The 22,413-nt window shown below is 34.6% G+C and overlaps 1 protein-coding gene across 2 annotated transcripts in view; it reads right to left on the reverse strand.

Moving 5' to 3' along the window:
- Nucleotides 1-635: 635 nt before the first annotated feature.
- The window catches only part of SCFD1 (sec1 family domain containing 1), a gene marked incomplete at both ends in the record, with an annotated part of 53,783 nt that continues 32,005 nt past the window's right edge, over nt 636-22,413 (reverse strand). For both annotated transcript variants that reach the window (XM_082001076.1, XM_082001077.1), the window contains 10 exons: nt 636-659; nt 1,605-1,673; nt 5,743-5,808; nt 7,048-7,081; nt 8,518-8,570; nt 13,794-13,847; nt 16,043-16,118; nt 17,205-17,267; nt 17,838-17,917; nt 18,845-18,915. In XM_082001076.1, the coding sequence (XP_081857202.1) occupies nt 636-659; nt 1,605-1,673; nt 5,743-5,808; nt 7,048-7,081; nt 8,518-8,570; nt 13,794-13,847; nt 16,043-16,118; nt 17,205-17,267; nt 17,838-17,917; nt 18,845-18,915 (590 nt within the window). The remainder of the gene's footprint in view (nt 660-1,604; nt 1,674-5,742; nt 5,809-7,047; nt 7,082-8,517; nt 8,571-13,793; nt 13,848-16,042; nt 16,119-17,204; nt 17,268-17,837; nt 17,918-18,844; nt 18,916-22,413) is intronic.

Below are 22,413 nucleotides of genomic sequence, written 5' to 3' on the forward strand. Positions count from 1 at the left end.
TGACTGTGTAGGCAAGCAATTTTCTCTTAACCTTAAGAGAAAAGCTAAATTACTGTATCAGAAACTTGTACCGAAGCTATCTTCAAGTACATCTTTGGACCATCAAGCAAAGACTCCACAAATCAAAGTATAATGACTTTAGTAAAATAAAAGGGTAAGAACTAGAAGTAGCAGTTCTCTCACACTAAGGCTGGTTTGTCTGTGGTCCTAAAAGGCAGTTTTGTCCTTTTCAATTTTGTTAAATAAAGATAGTCTGGCTTTCAAGAAGAACACATCTCCTAAAGACAGGCTTGACCTTTTCTTGAAGCTATTGCTTTGTTTACTGTAACAGAAACTATATATAAGAACTTAAAAGTGCTATGCTTTTCAGTCAGCTCTGTCCTATATCATAGCTAATAGTGCACTTAGAATGTAATAATGTGAAACTGACCCCCACCAAAAATATAGCATGTTTTAAGGTTTATTTCTGAAATGTTGATATACACCGTATTAATTACAGATTTTTTTAAAAGTTATCATATTAATGAAATGGGTTTAAGTTTTCATATAATGACAAAATCACAGATATGAAGATATCTGAATGTTGTAACAATTCTTTGTTCTCACGTTGCCATCCAGGTAATGGTGTTTCAGTCTTATTTCTGGCCAAGTTGGGACAGCTAAACACAAAGAGACAGAAAACCATTAGGTTGCTAATCTTACTCTTTCAGTCAAACTAATATCCAATTCATACAGTAAATATTTCTGTCCGATAAGCTTTGGTTGTCTCTTACAACCAAAAGTATGCTAGTAACAGAATATTTAATGCATATCGTCACAGGAGAGGATCTCAGCTTCAAATCTTAAGATTTGAATAAATCTCAGAGGTAAAGGTGCAGCACACACAGTCAACAAAAAAGTTACTTAAGCTGACTGAAGAGTTATAAGCTGGTAAGTGCCATTTGTCTCCTTCAAGTGCAACAAGAATTAATTTAGTTCTTTAAAATGTAGTTTTAAATAACAATTTATTCTCATCTCAGTAGGAAATAAAACCATAGGTTTTACTATGAAGGGCTACTATTTGCTGACCACTGTGAATAATTTTTAGTTTGCATTTGTATTGGAATGAGGCATAGAGAAGTAATGGTGATGATAATGTTTTTAAAGCACTAAAAGGTTGATATTAATATAGGTATGGACAACATCAAGCTCCCGCTAGGCCAGTATTTATAAATAGTAAAATTTAGGACAAAAGTTTGAAGATCACAGTTGAATAGTAGTTTTTAATGTGTAAAAGTTGCCAGAATAGCCTAGAAAGACATGCTATTTGTGACAATATGAAGAACTGATTAATTTTTTTCATTAGGATTTATGTTAAGGCAGTTGGTATAGACTTGTTCACCTGTGAACTCACATTGACAATACAGGCCTTCAAAACTTGATCAAAAATGAGAACTCCAAACCCTCATTTCAATCAAGTGAAAATAGATAGCAAGAACATGTATTAATCTTTCACAAATTAGTTTTGTGGTTTTTTTTAAACCCATCGAGAGGTGTAAAGGTAAATAAGTCAACATACAGTTACAGGAGTAATAAATATTACAGAGGTTATCAAAGATACGTACCTGTTTTATAAACTGTGTAGCATTAAAAAGTTCACTGCAGCCATACAGGACATGTTTACCTTGTTTACCCTAAAAAAAGAAAAGACAGGAAGAAAGCAAGTGTTTAACAGAGTAGCAGAAGTGGCTTAAACTAATTGTATTTAAAAAAAAAAAAAAAAAGTTGAAGTCCTACACTTTTGGCTGGAAAAAAGAACAGTTGTTCCACCAGAGGAAAAAACCTGTAATTAACTTAAAGTGGAAAATGAGAGACCAGAGGCAGAAGAAAGTGGAAAAAATGGGGCATTTTACACCTTTAAACTCACTAGAACGCTAAGCTCACTGACTTACCTTCCCCAAAGCCATTCCAAGATAACAACCTTACCTGAACAAACCCTACCCCCTAAAATGACTGCTCTAAGAATAATAACAACATATTTACTGTTTCTGTTGTGTTAGAGCCTGAAAACTTCAATCTGTAATTAATTTCTATATGATGATGATGTTAAAACCAGTATTTTTTTTGTAAAGGGATTCTGAAACAAAATGTTGATTTCAGTCGGATGCATAAAAAGCCTATTTTGCAGTGACCAGTTTAACAGCATTTGTTTGACAGTAAGGCTGCCAAAGTGCTGTGTTAGCATTTTGGAAGCGAAAATTAGTTTATTTCCAGTGCTGGGCTAATAATCCCATAGTTCCTCAAAGTTCAAGCATAGGCTTGAGAAAGCTGTTTCACTGATAAATTATTTTGCATTTTCCCATATTAGTTAGGTAAAACTTACTTATTAAAGAGCAAAATAGGAACATAAGCCTTGACAAAACGATTTTGTTTCATATATATTACCAATTGTGCTGTATCAGCAGAAAGTAACAGAAGCAGATTCTAACACTCCTTAGCTGGTGGTCACAGGCTAATTGGGGAGATGGTAATCCTGGTTCAAGTCCTCATCTTTATTAATTTTCAGTGGTTTCTGGTTGTAAGCTATTCTCATCGCTGAGCAGGGTCTTGAGCTTGCATCTTCCCACGTTTCAGATCAGTTATTTTAATCTTGATGCCTGATCAGGTCTGGTTTTGATCTAAACTGGTATTTTGACAGATTCCGCTTTCAGTAGTATGACCAAATAGCATTTCTTTCTGCCTAGTACCAAAAAAAAATTTAAACCATACACATCATTGTGAAATGTTTGTTGCTTTTCAGACAGCTCTGACATACACTGATATACACTTCCAGTCTGTCATATGTATTCTTCTAAAAGTGTAATTTTAAATAAAAACATACACATTCTAAAAGTTAATTACTCAGTCCATCCAAACAAAGAGAGATATCTCCAAGTAATTATTGGAGCCAAGTCAAAACTGCTTAACATCTAAAAAAACCCCAAACCCAAAACCACCTCAATACTGACTAAAAAATATGCTGGATTTAAATTTCATGCAATTAAATTATAATATCTATCAGGTAGATTGGAACAGATTATCAAGCAGTACCTTTCTAAGCATCTGCTAAAGGAAATTAAAGGACATGCTTAATTCTTTGTACAAAACAGTATGCTAGTCTCCTCTTATCCTATGGCTTGCAAGTTTGATAACACATTTTCAGCATGTTGAACTGAACTTGGCCGATGTATCTATTTTAAGGCACAATCTGCCTTACTGACATGATAAATATTTTCTTTTTGACAATGTGAGATAGTCCATTCTAGAACAGAACTGCAAATAATTGAATTTGAGGGTTCCTCTTAGTTCTCCTACCACAACCCCCAGAATATCAAAGCTGAATGAACATTGCTTTCTGTTTTAGAAAGTTTTAAAATACTTTGTGCTTTCATGAATAAGCCCTGAATAAAATCTTTATGGTATCTGCTTGCAAGAACAGAGCTGTTGATTTTTTTTCTCTTTTTTATTCTGGAGGGAGACTGATTGAATATTAGAATAATTAATAAGCTACATCTGGTGAAACAACAGATGCTGGAAGTGTACAACACAGAAAAGCAAATTTTATAGACTAAGCCTGTAAGAGTCACCTGGGAGATGTAGACAAGTCTTCGGGGGCTGGGAGGTGGAATTAAGGTTTTCATTAACCTTTCTCGTTTTTTTTCAAAGAGCAAATGGCCAAGTGGAGGAAAAGTGAGGGAGTCTTCCCCCTTGGGAGGTCATCTCCCACTGACTGGAGAAACATACAGCACCCTTCAGCTGTGACAACTGATGATGAAGAAACCTCTGTCCATGGGTTCCAGAAGAAGAAAAACTATGTCCAACTTCTGGCTCTTCGTAAGATCTAACAAACTTCTGACTCTTCGTAAGATCTAACATACATTCCCATTCCTGTAGTTTTCAGTTCCTTCTGCCCTCTCAACTGTTTACAAAATGGCCTCCTGTTTGCCCTCTTACTCCTCAGAAATTTCAGCTTCCTGCCACTTTGTATGAAGTGCTGAGTATTTAACTTATCATACAAATGCTCTGTATATACACACATATCCACACATGCTCACACAGCGAACCTCAGCCCTGTCAGTATGCAGCTACATATGAGAGAAGTGTATTAACCTCTAGAAGATTCAGAGTTTTATTTTAGTAGGAAGTAACTAATATACATCACAAATACAGGTGTTGCTGGGCATCTTTGGAATTAATATGGCACCTGAAGTGGCTTTGGGTAAACTAAGGAAGCCAAAAGTTTGACAGTGCACTCTGCTACAGGCAGATGCTGCACTGAATACTATAATTAGTTATCAAGAATATTCTAAATGCTAAGATGAACCTAAATAATCTCTTTAACTTACATTCCTCTTTCTCTCCTTCCCTCTATCCAGACCAGCACTGTTCCAAAATGGCTGCCTGTTAGAGGAGGAGGAAAACAACGCAGCACAAACATTCTGACTATACAGCTTTACCTGAACATAAAACTCTCAAGTGCTTGTTTTGGGGAAGAAATGTTTTTCAGTGATTAATGCTCCACATTTATTCCTTTTTGTGGGAAAGGCCTCAATCAAGTCCACCATGGGATAGGATGACTGTACTAAGGTAAGATCTGTTAGGAAGAATGGTATAGTACTGCTCTTAAATAATTTATTACCTACTTTGAAATTTTACCCAGGTTCCTTTTGTATTTTTTGTTATTCGTGGAAAGTGCTTGAAGTCCACACCTGCCTCCCAAGAACTGCAATCATAGAATCATAGAATATCTAAGTTGGAAGGGATCCATAAGGATCAAGTTGGACTTGATGCCCAACTCCCTGCCCCTCACAGGACAACATTGTAGTTACTTTTCTCCATCCACTGATTTTTGGTATACATGTCTTCTGCCAGGCTGGCCAGCTGGAACTGCAGAAGTTCATCTGTTACACCAGCATTACATAGTTGGTTATGTATTTTCTTCTTTGTGTGTATGACACCTCTTATAATTTCTATACAGAATCAAGTGATCCAGCATACCAAGAATGATCTTCCATTAACTCATTAGCAAAAACTTCTAAATGTGGGTAAATAATAAATGCTTAGATATTGATGCCAACCTGATCTTTGTGTTGATGGACAGCATAGCATTTGCATTATGTTGGCTTTTGAAACAACATTATGCTACAGTAAGACTGTTGTAAAATAAGATACTGTTATCTGTAGAGGCCTGGTTTTGAACAGACCTCAAATTGCAAAGTTGCATATGAAAAAGCACTGTACTATCTCTTTTGCAGGATTTATGAAAGCTAGAGAATTCTGAGCCGTTCCTTACTTTCAAGCCTATGACATGCTACAGCTGCTTTAATTAACAGCAAATGAAAACTAGTAACAGGACTCTTAAACAGTATGAACAGCCAAACTGACAGCATTTGATGGATCAGTACAGAAGACAGGTTAATTTAGTTAGTTCCATCTGCTGACAGTTTTCAACCACTTGGGTGTGTAAATTATGAAAGACAAAATAAAGCAGAATGCAGTTTATTTACTCAATTCAAAAGTGCAACATGAGCAAAAAGACCAGAAACACCAACTCCTTTGTTGGTCTGAATTAATTATGCACTTTTTTCCCCAGACTGAATATAATAAGGATGTTAAGGCTAATTTCATAGACTTAATCTTCTAAATACTAAATGTTACAGAAAACCTGCTAAAACTGGTTTCTATCAGTAAGTTATAGACTACAACGAAGAGAAGTGCACATACCTTTATGTAGTCGATAAGATTTTGATATTCAATATAGTTGCCTCCTCCAACTACAAACACTATTGCCTGAAAGGCAACACACACATAATCAGAATATGCATTCAAATTCTTAAATTCCAGTAGTAACATATACACCAAATCATTAAACCTACAGCAAAAATCATTCTAATCACACTTCAGTCTAATAAGAACTGGACACAGAAGCAGAAGCACTAGTTTCCTACCTGAAACAAGATAACAGAAGAGTTTTAGTAGAATGCAGAATAGCAAGCAGAGAGCCTTTAACATGTCTCTATCTTCTACTCAGAAATATTTGAGACATACGCAGTTTCAACACTTTACTTTTGTGTGCGAGTGTACATAGGAACAGTTAAAATATTTCAATGGCTGTTTAAGGATTAATTCAGGACACAAATAAAATACTTCTGTTATAAAGGAATACACTTTTTCATTATTTTTCCACTTCCCACTTACTACTGATAATAATCTATAGTATTATAGGTAAAGGCCATCAGTATTTCCTGGGCTATGTTTAAAAGAGAACAATTAATGAATAGAAAAAGGAGACTTAATAGTTGCTTCATTTTTATTAACATTCACTATCCAAAATTGTTTGCCTACACTATACGAATTTTATATAGACTTTATATTACTACTGACATTTTTGCTAGGACCATCTGCTAGCCATATATATATATGACACTCCTTGGTATTTCTTGTGTTCAGGGGGGTAATTAGGACATTTCAAGAGAAATTGGAGACATTTGTATATCGCCAAGGCAAAGGTTTTGCCTATGAAACTTGGTAGTAAGATCAGATAAGTAACACTTTTACTATTCACAAAAATATTTGTTGAAAAATACTGAAAGTTACTGGCATCTCTATGAAATGACAACATTTGTCGTTTTGCTTTCTCTCCTTTAATTGCTCAGACTGTTTAAAATACTGTCATTTAAATCAGCGGTCAACACTGCTGTTTTAAGGCTGGACAAAGGATTAAATCTAGAGAGCATTCCAAAGATCAGGCATAAAAATTGGTATTAATAAATCCCTGTAATTACCTCCAGAAGAATTTTCTAGATTTTTTTCTCTAGTATTAGTTAATGTTTACATAGTCCTTTGAAGTTGAAAAGATTTCTTCGGAATAACAGCTAATTATAATTAATACTGATATCATTAGTCTCAGTGGTTTTTACAAACAAGACCTCTCATTTTCTTAATCATGATCATCAAAAATGACTGGTACTTCAGGATTTTATTTTTTTTAACACATGAACACTGAAAAATAGTTTCTACGTGACTTACCTCCTGGAATGGATTTTTGTTTCTTGGAACTGAGCTATAAAAAAAAAAAAAAACAAACACAAGCAAACTACAACTTAAATTTTATTAGATATTAATATAAAACATGCAAAATAAGTATCATGTCCACATCATGTTTATGGGATACTACATAATATAGTAATAGGACTAGGTGTTAGGAAAAGAAAGTAGCTTTTTAATATCCTTTATACTTTGTCAAGCCAGCTCACTGATGGTTTTTGATCATCATTTGAAGGGAGAATTAGACAAACCCCTGTATGGTTATCCTAGAGTTCACTGTCATGCTCAAATACGATTTAAGGAATATAACTGGAGTTTACGTAAAAAGCCCAAACAAACCCCCAAACCAAAATTTTAAAGTTTTTCCCTATAATGATTATTATAGCTACACAGAATGTCACATTTATGAACTGCTGCAAATGTGTATCTTTACATTGTTTAAAGCAACATAAAAAATATAAGAAACATAAAATACTGGCAATTTTTTTCTTTAATGCTCTCAAAATCTGCTTATCTTTGAAATTATATACTCTGTAATAATCCTTTCCAGTATAACATGTACATTATCTGAAATTTGTTTCCTATTACTACTTACGCTGTCAGAAATATACTTTCCATGCTTCAAGAATAAAGGAAGCAGGGACAGATTTTAAAGCAGATAACTCAAACCAAGTCTAGATGTACTTTATCCAATTTCATCCTGCAATGAACCCCCGCAATTAAATGAGCTGATTGTTTTCCCACAGCTCAGATAAAAATTATTTTTAGAAGGTACGTTAAAATTAAGTATCATCTTCTCTGTTTCTAGGATATTAGAGGTGAGACTATCAGCCACAGTTATTAGTCAAAGATACAAAACAAAAGATATAAATTTATAAATTTCAACTGTAATTCCTCTTCTTTATTGTCAAAATATACTATATCCAACTCTCCTTTCACACGCACATTAATTTAAAACGTGCCCCTGCCTATACAATAGCAAGCGCAGTCAATTTTTAATGTTTTTTTTGCAAGGCTATTAACAAATTACTAAAGAAGGGTTATACTCAAATTAACATTTTAACTGTTTAAAAAGTGACAAAGATATTTTGGTGCACTATCCAATAACTTTTTAATTTAACAGTGATTAACCACAAAGTTTCAAAGAAACCAAGCAGTACGACTGTAAAGAATTCTAACATTTATTACTGCTAAATATTCCTGTGACTGAATGATGTCCATGTTAGCAGCATGTTCAGTCACTGCAACAAGACTGTTTTCGTGCAGTGTTATAAAAATTCTTCTGGTTGATCCAAGTTCTCATTGTGAATTCCTTCAACACCAACTGTCCTGACTTAGAATTAATGGTTAAAATTAATTACTTATAGTCAGCAAGTAAAATAAAACTGTATTTCTTAAAGTTAGCCTTTTCATAGGATACAAGGAAGAAGTCAAAACTCATAGTAAACTCACCTGTCACTGCCTCGTAGCATCTTGGGGTCAAAATACCGGTAGTCATCTGTCTCCTATTAAAAAGTATGTTTTTTAAATCAAAAGATAAGAATTTTGGCTTATGAATTTCTGCTTGTATCTATTACATTAAACATAATTCAAACCAATGTCATTTCCCATTTAGCAGTCCCATCATTCAAAATTAATTGTGCTGTCCACAAATTTTTATAGTATTTGTACATAACCGAACCAGCACAGAATAAACAACAGTGAGAGAGCTATGAAGGGTGCTATTGAGCTCTTTGTTCCTGGTTCACCTAAAATTGACTATTACATACTTTCCAAAAAATACATTGGTTGCATAATAAATCCCAACAGAAAGGCAGTACACAGAAAAAAAACCTAAGGTGTTACCAGCTTAAGAGGAACATCATATGGTTAATTATACATGCTAAAATTTTCCAGGTTACAGAGATCTGCTACTGATTTAATATTATAAAACAAAACATTTCTATGGCAATGAATGCTAAATACAAGACAGATCAAAATCTGCCACTGTTACATAACTTACCCATTTCATTTCATGATTTATGACTACTATTAAACCAAAATTAAGCTCCTGAAGAAGAAATGAGTTCCACAAGAATTTGAAAAGTCTGACTGTCTAAACTATACAAAAAAATTTTTTCTTCACACAAAACACTGAGGCACTTCCAATATTTTTACTGGCAACCAGCAGGATTTTTGCCAATTATTATGGATGAAAAACAAAACTTCTTAGTAACTCCTTCTGACAACTACTTGGCTTTCTTCTGTTTCTATACTACGTTTTCATCCAGGTACTGTGAAGTTTAGTTTGTGCATGCAGGACTACAGTGGATTTCATCTGGGTGCTTACATGCCAGATCTCTGTGTTTTGATGATTCTGTAGAGCAGAAATGATTTTTCTTGAGTAGTAGGCAGATTATCTGGGGAATTTATTAGAGCTCACAAAGCATAACTATCTCTAATGCTACAAAATATTTAGTATACAAGAGGTGGTTACACACACAGAAAAAAAATCTATTTTATATTAAAGACTTCTATGTAATTACATAAAATAATTTTCTTATCCTCAAGTTCGGCTTTTTAAAAAATTTAATTTAGATCTAATTTCACACTGAACCTCTGTAAAATGCTTTCATATGCTCCACCGCGAATTTCAACTGCATTTGTAAAGTCTGCCAGCATTCATGATTTTGGCAGCCTCGTACCATAAAGGCAGTACAGTGACTTTGCAGTACTGACAGAGCTGAGGATGGATAGATATTGCTGGACTAAAACTGAGATGTATTTGAGAAACCTATAACTCAGATAAAGAGATTCAGCTTCCCTGCTTGTTAGAATGAATTATAGATTAATGCCAGAACTGAAATGAGTTAAAAAAAACAATATTACAAACATTTTCTCCTGAACATATTACTGCTGCGTTTTTTCACTGTGGGCTTGTGTAAGTAGACACACAAAAAGTGGTAAAGTAATAGAAATGTTATAAGCTAGTTTTTTTTTTTTATTGTTTAAATACACCATTCCCACAAAAATCAGTTCTGAGGGTACAGGGAAATAAACCTTACTAGATTTTATTTGCTTTAAGAAATAGCTAGTCTGCCAATAAAAACAACTGTTTTTAAATGGTTTCCTTACACACAACTGAATTTGTGACTTCCTTAAACAATTCAAGGATAGAATTCATACTTTCAAAATGATAAACTTAACTTTCAAGTTTTCAATTAAAATGGAAAAGTCTGTATTTGTTTTTCTGCAGAAGTGAACATGACCAGTTTGGACTACGGAAATCCCCCATTTTTAGAATTCTTTGTTGTAATGCATGAAAGCTAATCATACAGTATATCCCAAGCCAGGAAGACACAATATTCACTGAAAGGGATGATATTAACCAAAATACAGTTCCATTCATATATATCACAAACAATATCTACCTCTTCTGTCAATACACATGTACATGCTGTATTGACAGAAGCTAAACCCCTTTGGAACTTTGTCATGAAAATATTAAAGGTTTACTTATCAGAGATTGTCCTTACGCAAGAATCAAATAATCTTGTGGAAGATAGATACTTTAAAGAAGAACCTCCGTAATTCTATAGCAAGTGGTGGTCAAGTTCGTATCTATGGGTTAAAATTTGTGTATACTTGACAATATGTGTTAGGAAGATTTAAGGTTTTAATCGATCTCTGTTTAGCAATACCAAAACAAAACTACTATGTTACTAGATTTATGAATAGAACATTTCTTTACGAAAGCATAATCCCAGAAGCAATTGCTTAAAAACCTGCTTCGACCAATAAATGTTACTATTTAAAAAAACCCAAGTAACAGATTAAGGTCATTGATGAATGTTTCTGAATAAATATTTCAAGAAAAAGTGTAACTATAGTTCAACAATCTAGACAAATTTTAAAAATTACAGGATAGTATTACTGGCCATAAGAACTGTTTCTATCTGTTCCTGCTTCTGAAAAACTTGGAACAGTTTTTAGAAGTTGGAATTGTAATTCCAAACATGCCATATCAACTTGGCACAGGTGTAGACTCATTTGTCCTTCCTGGTAGCTGTCCTTGTGAGACAAAAGAAGCAGCAAGAGACAAGTAGCATACAAAGATTTACAGAGAACCTGTCCTGGTTTTAGCCAGGATAGAGTTAATTTTCTCCATAGAAGCTAGCGTGAGGCTATGTTTTGGATTTGGGATGAGAAGTTGTTGATAACATGCTGATGTTTTGAGTTGTTGCTAAGCGGTCAAGGACAGTCCAGCTTCTCGTGCTGGCCTGCCAGCGAGCAGGCTGGGGGTGCACGGGGAGCTGGGAGGGGACACAGGCAGGACACCTGACCCAGGCTGGCCAAAGGGATATTCCATACCATATGATGTCACGCTCAGCATATATAGCTGCGATGAAGAAGAAAGGAAGGGGTAGAGGGAACATTCGGAGTGACGGTGTCTGTCTTCCCAAGAAACAGTTACGCGTGATGGAGCCCTGCTTCCCTGGAGATGGCTGAGCACCTGCCTGCCCATGGGGAGCGGTGAATGAATTCCCTGTTTTGCTTTGCTTGCGTGCGCAGCTTTTGCTTTCTCTACTAAACTGTGTTTATCTCAACCCATGAATCTCCTCACTTTTACTCTTCCGATTCTCTCCCCCGTCCCACCGTGGGGGAGTGAGTGAGCAGCTGCATGGGGCTCAGCTGCCGGCTGGGGCTAAACCACAACACAACCCTATAGCGTTTTGCACAGCATATCATTCTGAATAGGTTTAAAATTTCAACTGACAATAATATTTGCACATGTCGGTGGTACAAGTTATACATTTCATATACTTACTTTATGTTGCATTTTATACTTAGAAAATAATTATTTACATTCATTGTAGTAACTGTTTGACTTCTCAATAATCAGTTCTAATTTTGCATTACAACTTCTATCTGTATGTATGTTTCATGCACTGATCACTGGTTATAATAAAAGAGATTTTTTTCCTGTGGTTGTAAAAAAAATAAAATCTTAAGCTTTTTTTCCCCTCCCTTTGCATTTTCCCTGCAGTGCTATAGTTTTCTATTCTAGGGAATAAAAAAGGACCTCAAACATCATAAGGTGAGCAGAGGCCACAGTGGTGTATTTCTACACATTGTCCTTTTCCAGATACAATTTCACTTCTGTCGATGGTACAGCAAGTCTAAACATACTCCACAATGACTCTCTGGCTTGCTCCTGTTAGCTGAAACTGCCTCAAAGAGCTGCTGTCAATTTTCCTACAGGTTAGGAGGATCATTCTTCAGTCTCCCTATGACTTGAAAAGTAGGACTCCCTGTTTTGGGCCACAAATTCCAGTCTCTGACATGTCAGTGAAACATGAAGCCACTGTCTGACAGACTATCTCAATCTCTGCTTTTTCAAGTGAGAAGATTAATATGTTCTCCAAATTATCAAAGTGATTGTGGCTGGTTTTGGCCAAGTGAAATGTGACAATATCAAGTCAGTGAAAAGCCCCATAATGGCTTGTAAACTTTTCCAAATCAATTCCTAAACTTGTAGCCTTAGGACTCTAGTGTTTGTTTATTTAAAAAAAAAAGTTTCATTTTTCATTTACTTGTAAGTTATCTGTAGTTTTTAATTTCAGCTTTCTGTATTAAGTGTTCTGAGTGACCTCTACTGGTTGACTAGATAAAATTAGCTCTGTACATCTTCAAGTCTTGCAAACAAGGACAACAACCCACTGCCACTGAAAGCAGTGTCAAACTTCTTTGTTCATTAAGAGAAAGCAAATTTTCCGCTAACAATCATGACATATATTATCTATGACGTACAGTTTAGGAAAAGGCAGGATTACTCGCAAGTCAGATCATTTTCGTATTTTACCATTATTTCTCTCCCTTTACATTTAGTTAATGCCTGAGAGTTAAAGTGGACTAAGAATGTTTTAAATCTACTAACCAGTGTGAGCTATTACAACTGTATCTCTCTGATGCTGATGTCATTAAAACAGGAAGACTGATACGATGTGGCAAACATATTAGAGCTTCCTAAATGACTTTTAATGGGTGATTTTTTCAAAACAAGTTTGTGCACAGGCTGGTCATATATAAGTGTTCTGAAGAATGAAATACATAGCAAGAAAAAAAGACTGCTTTGACTATAAACTACATATAAAAAGACTTCAGGCTATCTTTAGTTGTAAATTCTAGCAAATGTCTTGATTATCTAGCTAACATTTAAGCATTTCAAAAGTTTGTAACTTCTGTAAGTCTAAGTAAATTTTCACAGAAACAAGGGGAAAAGAGGATTTTTCTGACACAAAACCAACTTTGCATGCAAATTGAGAGACTGCATGAGTACTAAAATATTTTCCTCTAAATAGCAAAGCTTTAAAGATATGGGAAACAAAATTTTCTCTAACATACCTCTCTGGAACTACTTTACTTCTGAAATTGCACTCAAAAAAACCCAAAACACCTTGATGCAAAGAAAATTTCAGCCCACAGTTTAAGTTTTAGAAATTTAGGAGGGAAAAAACCCTCAAAAACACTAGTTCCAGTGAGACCCAATAAATTGCCATTGCTTAGAAACTATTTCTACGCAAAAAAAAATTATGAAATAGTTATGAAAGTGGTTCTATTCTTGGGATACAGAATGATTAGATTTAACTGTATTATCATGAAAAAAAAAAACCCATGGCATATTACATATCACAGCCTCAAGATTTCATTTGTTCCACCTCTTTCCATGTGAAGGCAGTTATACTCACAGGGTTTGACTTCATCTCCATAAGATTGTCCAATATACGTGTGACTGGTAGATTCTGTAAAACATAATGTGAAATTAATGAAATGTTGAAATGCTTACTAAGAATTATTCACAGGCACACTACTATTTAGGTAATAGTTTACAGAGCATTTTAAATACTACTTTAAATGGTTTTCCTCTTATATTTTGTAAAGATTGACCATTTTTATCATCACCTAAATTACCTTCCTGTACAGAAAATGCAAACCTCTGAGAGGCATCTAGCTAGCAGATGAACAGAAAGTGCAAAAAAAGTGTGAAGATAGGAACAGAGTTGTATTTAGGTATTTCCAATATATGCGGACAGGTGATGTTGTATGAATTCTAATTAAAAAATTTCTTCACAGTTTAAGGAAAGAATTTTAAAGCTGCAGATGAGAATTAAGGGTGTGACTCTGAAAAAGAACTAATGTTGTCAAAGATATGGGTAAGAAAACCAATCCTGGCAACAAGTGTTTGGATGAACTGGAAAGGAGTAAACTGAGATGAGATTCAAGATGACTTTTCCTTATTTAAGATGGGAAATGTTAGCTTGGACAAAAGATATGAAGTATTAAACAGTCAAACCACTTTAGTTAGAATAAACTGAGGGAGAGTTTATATAGCAACAGAATTGGAAATATGTTTTGTTGACAGAATATATCAAAAAAGGACATTCCAAAGGATGATCTACAAATAACACTGAAAAACGCTTAGTAAAAAAACAATGTAAATCCCCAAATGAGAAATAAAAATTTAACTTCACTAGAAATACCACAGCTTAAAAATATGAGGAAGAACAGCATTTTATTTGGCTACCCCAAAACACCTGAAGAAGGAATTAAAAGACAGAAAAAAATATCCTGGAAACATTGGCATTGTGGTTTCTTACACACTCAGAACCTAAAGCAAAGGAAGCCATTTTATCATGAATACTACTAACTTTTTTAAGCCACACATGCTAAAAGAAATGACAAATGTTTAATACAAGACGACTAGGAAGTCTCATTTAGAGTATAATTATTATCTACTGTTATAAGTAACAGTTTATCTGAAGATCCCTCTTTAAAATATAACATACAGGCAAGATGCATATTTAAAACAGTTTCCTCAACTATATTTCATGACATACCACTGATTTGTAACTGTGCAATGTAACTCATCATGTCTGGTCATAGTCAAATTCCCACAGAATTAATTTCATTGACTACGCTAACAAAAGCCCCAGAAACAAGTTTTATATGATAGCTGATACTTTTCATGCATAAATTATGTGTGTAACAGGCTGACTAAAACAACAGCTCTGATAAGATTAACTATATCAAAGATACACATTTAATTAGATGTGAGATTTCATTTTATTTAGTTCTGATAAGCTGCATTTCTAAATTAAATTCTGATATTTCCATTAAGAATTGCAGTATGATGAATGATCTTTTTCTTAGAAAGCTTGATTTAAAAATATTACAGAATTAAAATTTTTAACTGTAAATATTTACTGCCATCTGACAAAAGTTCATATTGGAGAATATAATGTGTCCTCTACAGGTAAGCAAGTTTCTGGGAACCACAATTCAAAATTTCAGCTATGATAAATTATACAACCAGTGTCTTTGTTGTTGTTGTTTGTCTTCTTTTGGGGGGTTGTAGACTGAAACTTGCATGCAAGTTATGCTCAGAAATATTTCCTAAAGTTAAGTGAATATTTGATTGTGGCCATGTCATTATAAACAAACTTTGATTTTCAAGCACATTTCAAGATTATGGTTGCTGTACATTATTTATGTGGGAAAACTAGAAACGCTTGAATTGTAACTGAACAGAGAATGAACACTTTCGGCCTTTCAGTCACTCTGGAATAGATGCATTCCATGCAGCAATACATGCTGTTCTAAGTAAAGACACGGAGGGGTTTTATTTGTTTATTAAGGTCTAGTCTATTTTGAGTATTCCACAGCTGTTCTTTTTATAATGCTGAGATTGGTCTTAATTGCACATATTTAAACTAAGTCCTTACAAATGGAGATAATCAAAGAAAATTTGAATATTATTTGTTACTTGTCTAAAAACTGGAAGCTACAAAGTGATAGATCTATCCACCAGCAGAGGATGATTTTTTTTTTTACAGTACAATTAATTTTATTAATATGACAGAGGTGCTGAAAGTTGTTTTTCTAAATGTTCATAATGCTCATGTAATAGAATTTTTTTTATATTTGTTTTTAAACTTACTTGTTGCTTCAGTACCAAGTTCTTCACTCCTTCCATTACGAACTGTGATCCTGTATTCATAACACGTGAAAACAGACTGAAAAACAAAACAAAGATGATGTGTAAGAGCTTCTTTTTTTAATTTGCATTCTTAAGCTTTAAACTGACATCCAATTCCCATTAAAGTTGATGGGACTTAAGTACCAAGTAATTTAATTTGTCATGAAATACATTCTTCAAACCACACCGTAACCAAGTGTTATGGGAATACACCTATAATCTAGCAATTAGATCCTCACCTATCAATAGGAGTCTTGAGTTCTATAATCCATTGAACAGTTTATTTTACAACTTCAGTAGTGCAAGGATTTGAGTGCTCCTTTCAAGTGGGTGTCCTAATCACCATAGTTAACAGAGATGCTCGGTGTCTCCAACCAACCAACCAGTAATATTTCCAAGTGAGACAGCACCGGAATTCTCTCTAACCATACTGCGCCACAGTTTCCTTATGACAGTGACAGTGCATTCCTGAAAGTAAAGTTGGTAATGAGGATTCAAATCCTCTCAAGCATGGAAAGACTCATGTCCCACACCCTGTATGGGATATAAGTACCCTTTATATGGTATCCTATATATACTCCAATGACAGCACAGTCATCACCTTTCCTTTTCATGTCTTGAAATAACTAACCACACCTTACAACAAGCAGTCAGACATCCAGTCCGGGACATCCTAATGAAGAAGCAGTGTGTTCTTGCATCCCTGACAGTCTCAAAGCCCTGGAGAGAACCAATTTTGAATACACACGGGCTGTTCTTATCTTCTGCCATTGACTAAATAGGGCTCAAAATGATAGGTGTCACAAATCCATTTCCTGGTGCCAAATTCCTCTCCTATGAGAGCCTCTAAATTTAATGTGCAGGTGTAGCTATCACTATATTAAGTTACTTCGTGGATTTAGTCACAGATCCTTTTATTTTCTTGTGTGTAAGTCCTATACACTATTAAGGGGAGATGAGTGCTTGTAATTTTCTGTAACTTAAAACTTTTTACAAATAAGGAAATGTTCTATTCTGGGCCTTGTACAGCACTAATCACACTTTTCAGTACTACAAAATATTCAGTATTATAAAATAAGCTAAAAGAACCCAAAGGCTTATAGAAAATTAATCAAAAGCATACCCCAAAGGTTTAGGTGTAGTGTTTCCATAGCTGGTTGGAGCTGAAGCCATCTTAGTGAAAGCCCTGTAAAAGCAGGGATAGAAATCAAATTCTTATCTCATGGCACATATTGCTATAGAATGTTCCACTCTGGTCATATGAAAGTGAAAAAAATTCTGCTTCTCAAACTCTTTCAGGAAGTATCTCTTTATTACATGCATCCCTCTAGAAATACAATAGTTAAAGAACTGAAAGGCATTAGATTTTATACCTAAAACGCAAAGACTTTATTTTTATACCATGTAAAACTAGAATAAATGATAGGCAGCATGGCCCTTTGGTATGAAACAAAAAAACTTGAGAGTCTGAACCAGCACAACTTTTCCTTTAATTCAGCAAATTGTTTCTGTCTTGGATTGTTAGTGCATTATTATGTGTCATGTTCAATAGAGTTCTCGCATTACTGGAGTTTAGTTTTAAAGTAAGATTTGCATGTAATACCATAACAAAGACACCAAAAAATTATGCCAGAATGAATGTTTAAGGATAATTTACAATGTATGAGAAGTGACACATGATGCTTTGATAACAATGCTGAGTTTTGTAAAATTACACAGTTATAACCTCATACAGGAGAAAAAAGAAATTACTTACTTCCATTGTTTTATGTAGCTCAAAGGAGCAAGATTACAACCTGCATCCATCAATGCTTTTTTATACTGTTCCAAATCAATCTGAAATTATGAAGTGGAGAATTGCAACAGGTTGTAACTACTCTTAACTCTCTTTATGTGGAAACACAAGCTATCCTTATCTAAATATTAAATAAGCAGTGTAAAGTTATAGCATTAACCAAAGTTAAAAAGTAATTATGAGTCTTAATCCCATCTCCTACCAAGTAGGAAAATATAACTTAAAATGCAACTTGCTATGAGCAGCTCTCACTAAACTTAACAGTATTTCTGGAATTAAATCCTGTGCACTTTCAGATATGGGAACAGTCTTTTATATCAGCATCTCTAAAAAACCTGTCAGAATGGTGGTTTCTGTAAAACATCACAGCAGCAAATAATAAAAATGTAGAGGAGTTAAAATACATTTACAAGAATACTTTCCCTTTGCCTAACCCAACATATTTTTTCTACTATATAGTATTTCTACAGTATAATAAAAATCTTCCTTGAAATTAATAATCATAAGTTCAAAAGAAATACTAAGAAATTGTTTCCTGAATTATTCAGATATTGGTACAAGAAGCATTTCTCCTTTATTCATCTGCTGGTCAACTGACCCAATTATTCTTGAACATACAAGGCCAGAGTGAAAAGTCATATTAACATTTTGTTTTATCTAGTTCTATTGAACAGGGGAGCAGAATAATAGAAAGCATGCCTAGATGTGTCTGGCAGTAACTTTGAACTAAGTATTTCAAAAGATAATCTTCCTTCTTATTAGTCACTCATATCCTTTAAAACGGTGGGTAAACCTTTGTGAGCAGATTCCCTGATAATACTACAAAACTTATCTGAAGTTTTAATATGTCCTGGGCATTTCATACTTCGCTTCAAAGAAAAGCAGAAATACCTATTTAGTGCTGAAATGACACAGAAAAATCGTGTGTGGTACAATTTGATGTTGGAAACTGTAAAGAACATACATACCTCCGAAGGTGCCTGAGCTGAGCTTATGTAATAGATAAGAAATAATCGCATTTTGTCTTCTGGAGTTCCTGCTGCAGTGAAAAAAAAAATTAAAAACTACAATTGTAACTATGCTTCTATGTTAATTGCTCTTCAGTAATAATATGTATGTGCATTCAGATCTCTAGTTATGACAATAATTGTTATCTATAGTCATGTCCTGTATAAAATGGTAGAAAGACATTCAGCAATTTTATTAAAAGTTGGGTTAGACTGGCTCACTGTTTCTGAAAGTTTACTTACACTTTTTACTTACACCTTCCGCTTTTGCTTATAGCGAATATTATTCTTCAAATAACATAATAAATAAGTTATTTAGTGGCATTATGTCTTATTTTATGTGGGGATTGCAAGCATTAGCAGGGAGTAGACCCATGAAAGAAGAGATTAAAGAAAAATCATAAAAGTAAAAGCCACAGCACATTATTTTTTAGCTCTACAATTTGTTATGCAGCTCTGTGGTTGACTGTACTGAAACACTTGAGGGCTGCAGAAGCACTTATGTGAACTTTTGGTCAGGAAAAAATTCCTGAACTTCCAACTTGCCTTCATCTCCTGAATCATCTTTTGTCACACCACTTGTTGGAAAAAAAAACACTGCTACAAATTCAGGGGAAGTATTACCAATGGCAATCAAAATTCACCTCTGCCAGATCAAAACAATGATATGGCCATCCCTGTGTTACTTAGACTATAATCTACTACAGCAAATTTTGAACACTACTGACTTTTTTCTAGACAATAATTACAATCATCGTTTCAAATGAAGATTCAGAAGTATAACTTCTCAAACATTTCAAATTTGTAATCCAATACTTCATTAAAAATGCTTAATACCTTTAGATATACTACAACATTTTATTAAAATGCACTTTCTTGTACTTGTGGGAAAGAAAAAAAAGATCATTTTTCCAGTTTTTTTGTTTTGGGTTTTTTCCCCCCACTATGGAATGTGGATCATGTCAGCAGGGGATCATCTAATCTAATCTGCAACTTCTGTTTACAATGTGAGCATATATTTAGTTTGGCAGAAGTTAAGAGTAAGCGCTGTCATAATGAACATGGTACAATTTCTTCTGGGAAATAAGTTTTATTAGCCTTTACCAGTAAGCCAGACGATCAAGAACTGAAGCAACTTTGTACTAGCTAAACCAAAAGTCAGCTTTCAAGGTAGACACCCACTTGGAGTTCATGTGGGTAAAAAATGCACTTAAACATTCTAAATATACAGTGTAACTGACTTTGGTATCTGTAACTGAGTTGGAAACTTAGTTTCCAGCTTGCCAGTTTATACCTTGTTTATACTCTGCTGGTCACTAAGTTTCAGTTTCACCCGGAATCCCCTGGCTTGGCCTATTCACCGTGTCTACAAAAGTCCTTGAAGGTTTGTGCTCACAGGAGCATTAAGTGGTCTCACACATGAGTGTAAGTAATATTTTGTCTTACTAAAAAAATAATATTTTTTTTAAAAAAAATCTGTGTTTGTATTGTGTACATTTTACTAAATCTTAGGAAAACCACTTTGGCAAAAGTACTTTACTCTTGACATACTACTAATGTAAATCATGGTTGCGATAAACAGCTGTAAGACCTAGGTCAGTTGCCTGCAAAACGTTCACTATTTTTTCTAGGCTATGGTCTGCAACAGCATGGAGAGGGGGAATGATAAATGTTCTGAAGAAAACTTAACTTGGTAAACCTAGAAAAGAACAATTTCATTTTCCACTCAAAAAACAGCAGGCAGCTTTTAGGGCTACTGATTAATTACTAGAGCAAAGCAAAACCAGTACCTAGTCACTACTCCAGGATATAATAATATCCACTGATCTGGGAGGTAGTTAATAGCCCTGAGTGGTAGATTAGTACAACACTGGAAGAAATGGGATCTGAAAGCCTGAAGCTTCAAGTGGTTACGTCTAAGTGCTTTTGTGAAGAGTTCTGCAGGTATCACTGTCCACAAGACAAGTATCCCCACAGATAATGCAAACAAGTAGTTCACCACTGAAAGCATTGGAAGACTTGATGCATTATTCCTTCAAAATGGTTTCTGCTGGTATTTCTCAGTGAATCACACAATAGGAAGCTGGCCAGTTTTATATGATAGCATGCCTGGAAATAATTGCTGTGATTTAACTTAAATTCTTTTGTTATACCAACTTCTCTTAAACCTAGGCAACACATATGAAATGCTAACTTGCTACTGTGAACACCTGAATACTTAGCTTATGAAGGAAAACTCCAGTTTGGAAATCTAATCTTTCTTTTGTGTAAAAACCAGGAGCTTTTTGCTAATAGCAATGTCGATATGATACATCAGGCTTGAAAAACAATTTGCTTTATACTGCAATCTAAAAACACATAGAAAATGTGGATTCAGGTAAAAAGTAAACGATCCAGTAGGAAATACTAGCAAGCACAGTAACTTCTGTTTTCATATCTAAGTTCACACAAACATAAAAGCTGAATTCAAAGTAGTACATGAACATGTTAATTCTGAACACGGAAAAGGACTAGTTGGTAGTGATGCCTGTACAGATTGTACATATTCTTATTAGCGTCACATTAACAATGAATGTCTGTACTGAATTACAGATTGATGCCTGACATTAGATTTTCTGAAAGTCTGTTAGTTTCTAGACTTGACCCAATATGAGATCTGTAAAATCAGATCTCAGACTTCTACCAGCCGTGAATCAAAAGGCTTCTACTACTTTTTGATTCTATAGCACAGACACTAGCAAAAGGTTTTTTAAAAAGTCAGCAGGATTCATATATACTCTTTCTATAAATATGAATCATTATACAAACTCCAAGCAGACATTATGTCCAGTATGTAGCTACAAGACTACACACATAAGCATGCAGTAACAAAACATTTTCTTAAAGAGCATACTGGGAAAAGAGCAGGAACCCTGGGTCTCTAAATGCTTGATGTTTGCCAACAGACTTGCCAATATGCAGACAGGCCAGTGGTCATAACTTAAGTTTTGCCGTCTTGCTCTGCAGGTTATTTTGTTCTAGCCAACTGGTATCAGATCATATTGAAATCCGTCAGAGGGTTGTGACATACCTCAAGTTGTGAGAGGTTTAAACAAGAGTTGATGCTGTGATACCATGAAAAGCTGAGAACCTAGTCTGGTCTCAGCCTTTAACAGAAAGACCCCTAGTGACTCCTGCTCGTAGAGAATCTGAGTATCACCCAGTGCGTAAAGCTTTGTTATGTATGAACCATCTATGAAACAGGAGCTGGGATGCCTTGTTCTTAAGACGATGAAAACAGACATGCCACAACTGGGCCAACCCATGCAAAACTTCAGGTGAGTCTCTCAGTGAAATGGCCAATCTGCGTCTTGCTTCCTGTCTCTCCCACCCATCTTTTTCCTCACACAAGCAAGAGGTACCTACATTACAACCCCTTGATCTAACGAAATTCAATGAAATGCCCCTTTTCATTCTGTTTGTGAGGTATGTATGCGTTATAAAACATGAAGTAGGATTTTAAAGAATCAGTATTGTTCAGACCACACAAT

The sequence above is a fragment of the Phaethon aethereus genome (assembly GCF_964289735.1).
Source record: "Phaethon aethereus genome assembly, chromosome: 5".
Taxonomy (NCBI): domain Eukaryota; kingdom Metazoa; phylum Chordata; class Aves; order Phaethontiformes; family Phaethontidae; genus Phaethon; species Phaethon aethereus.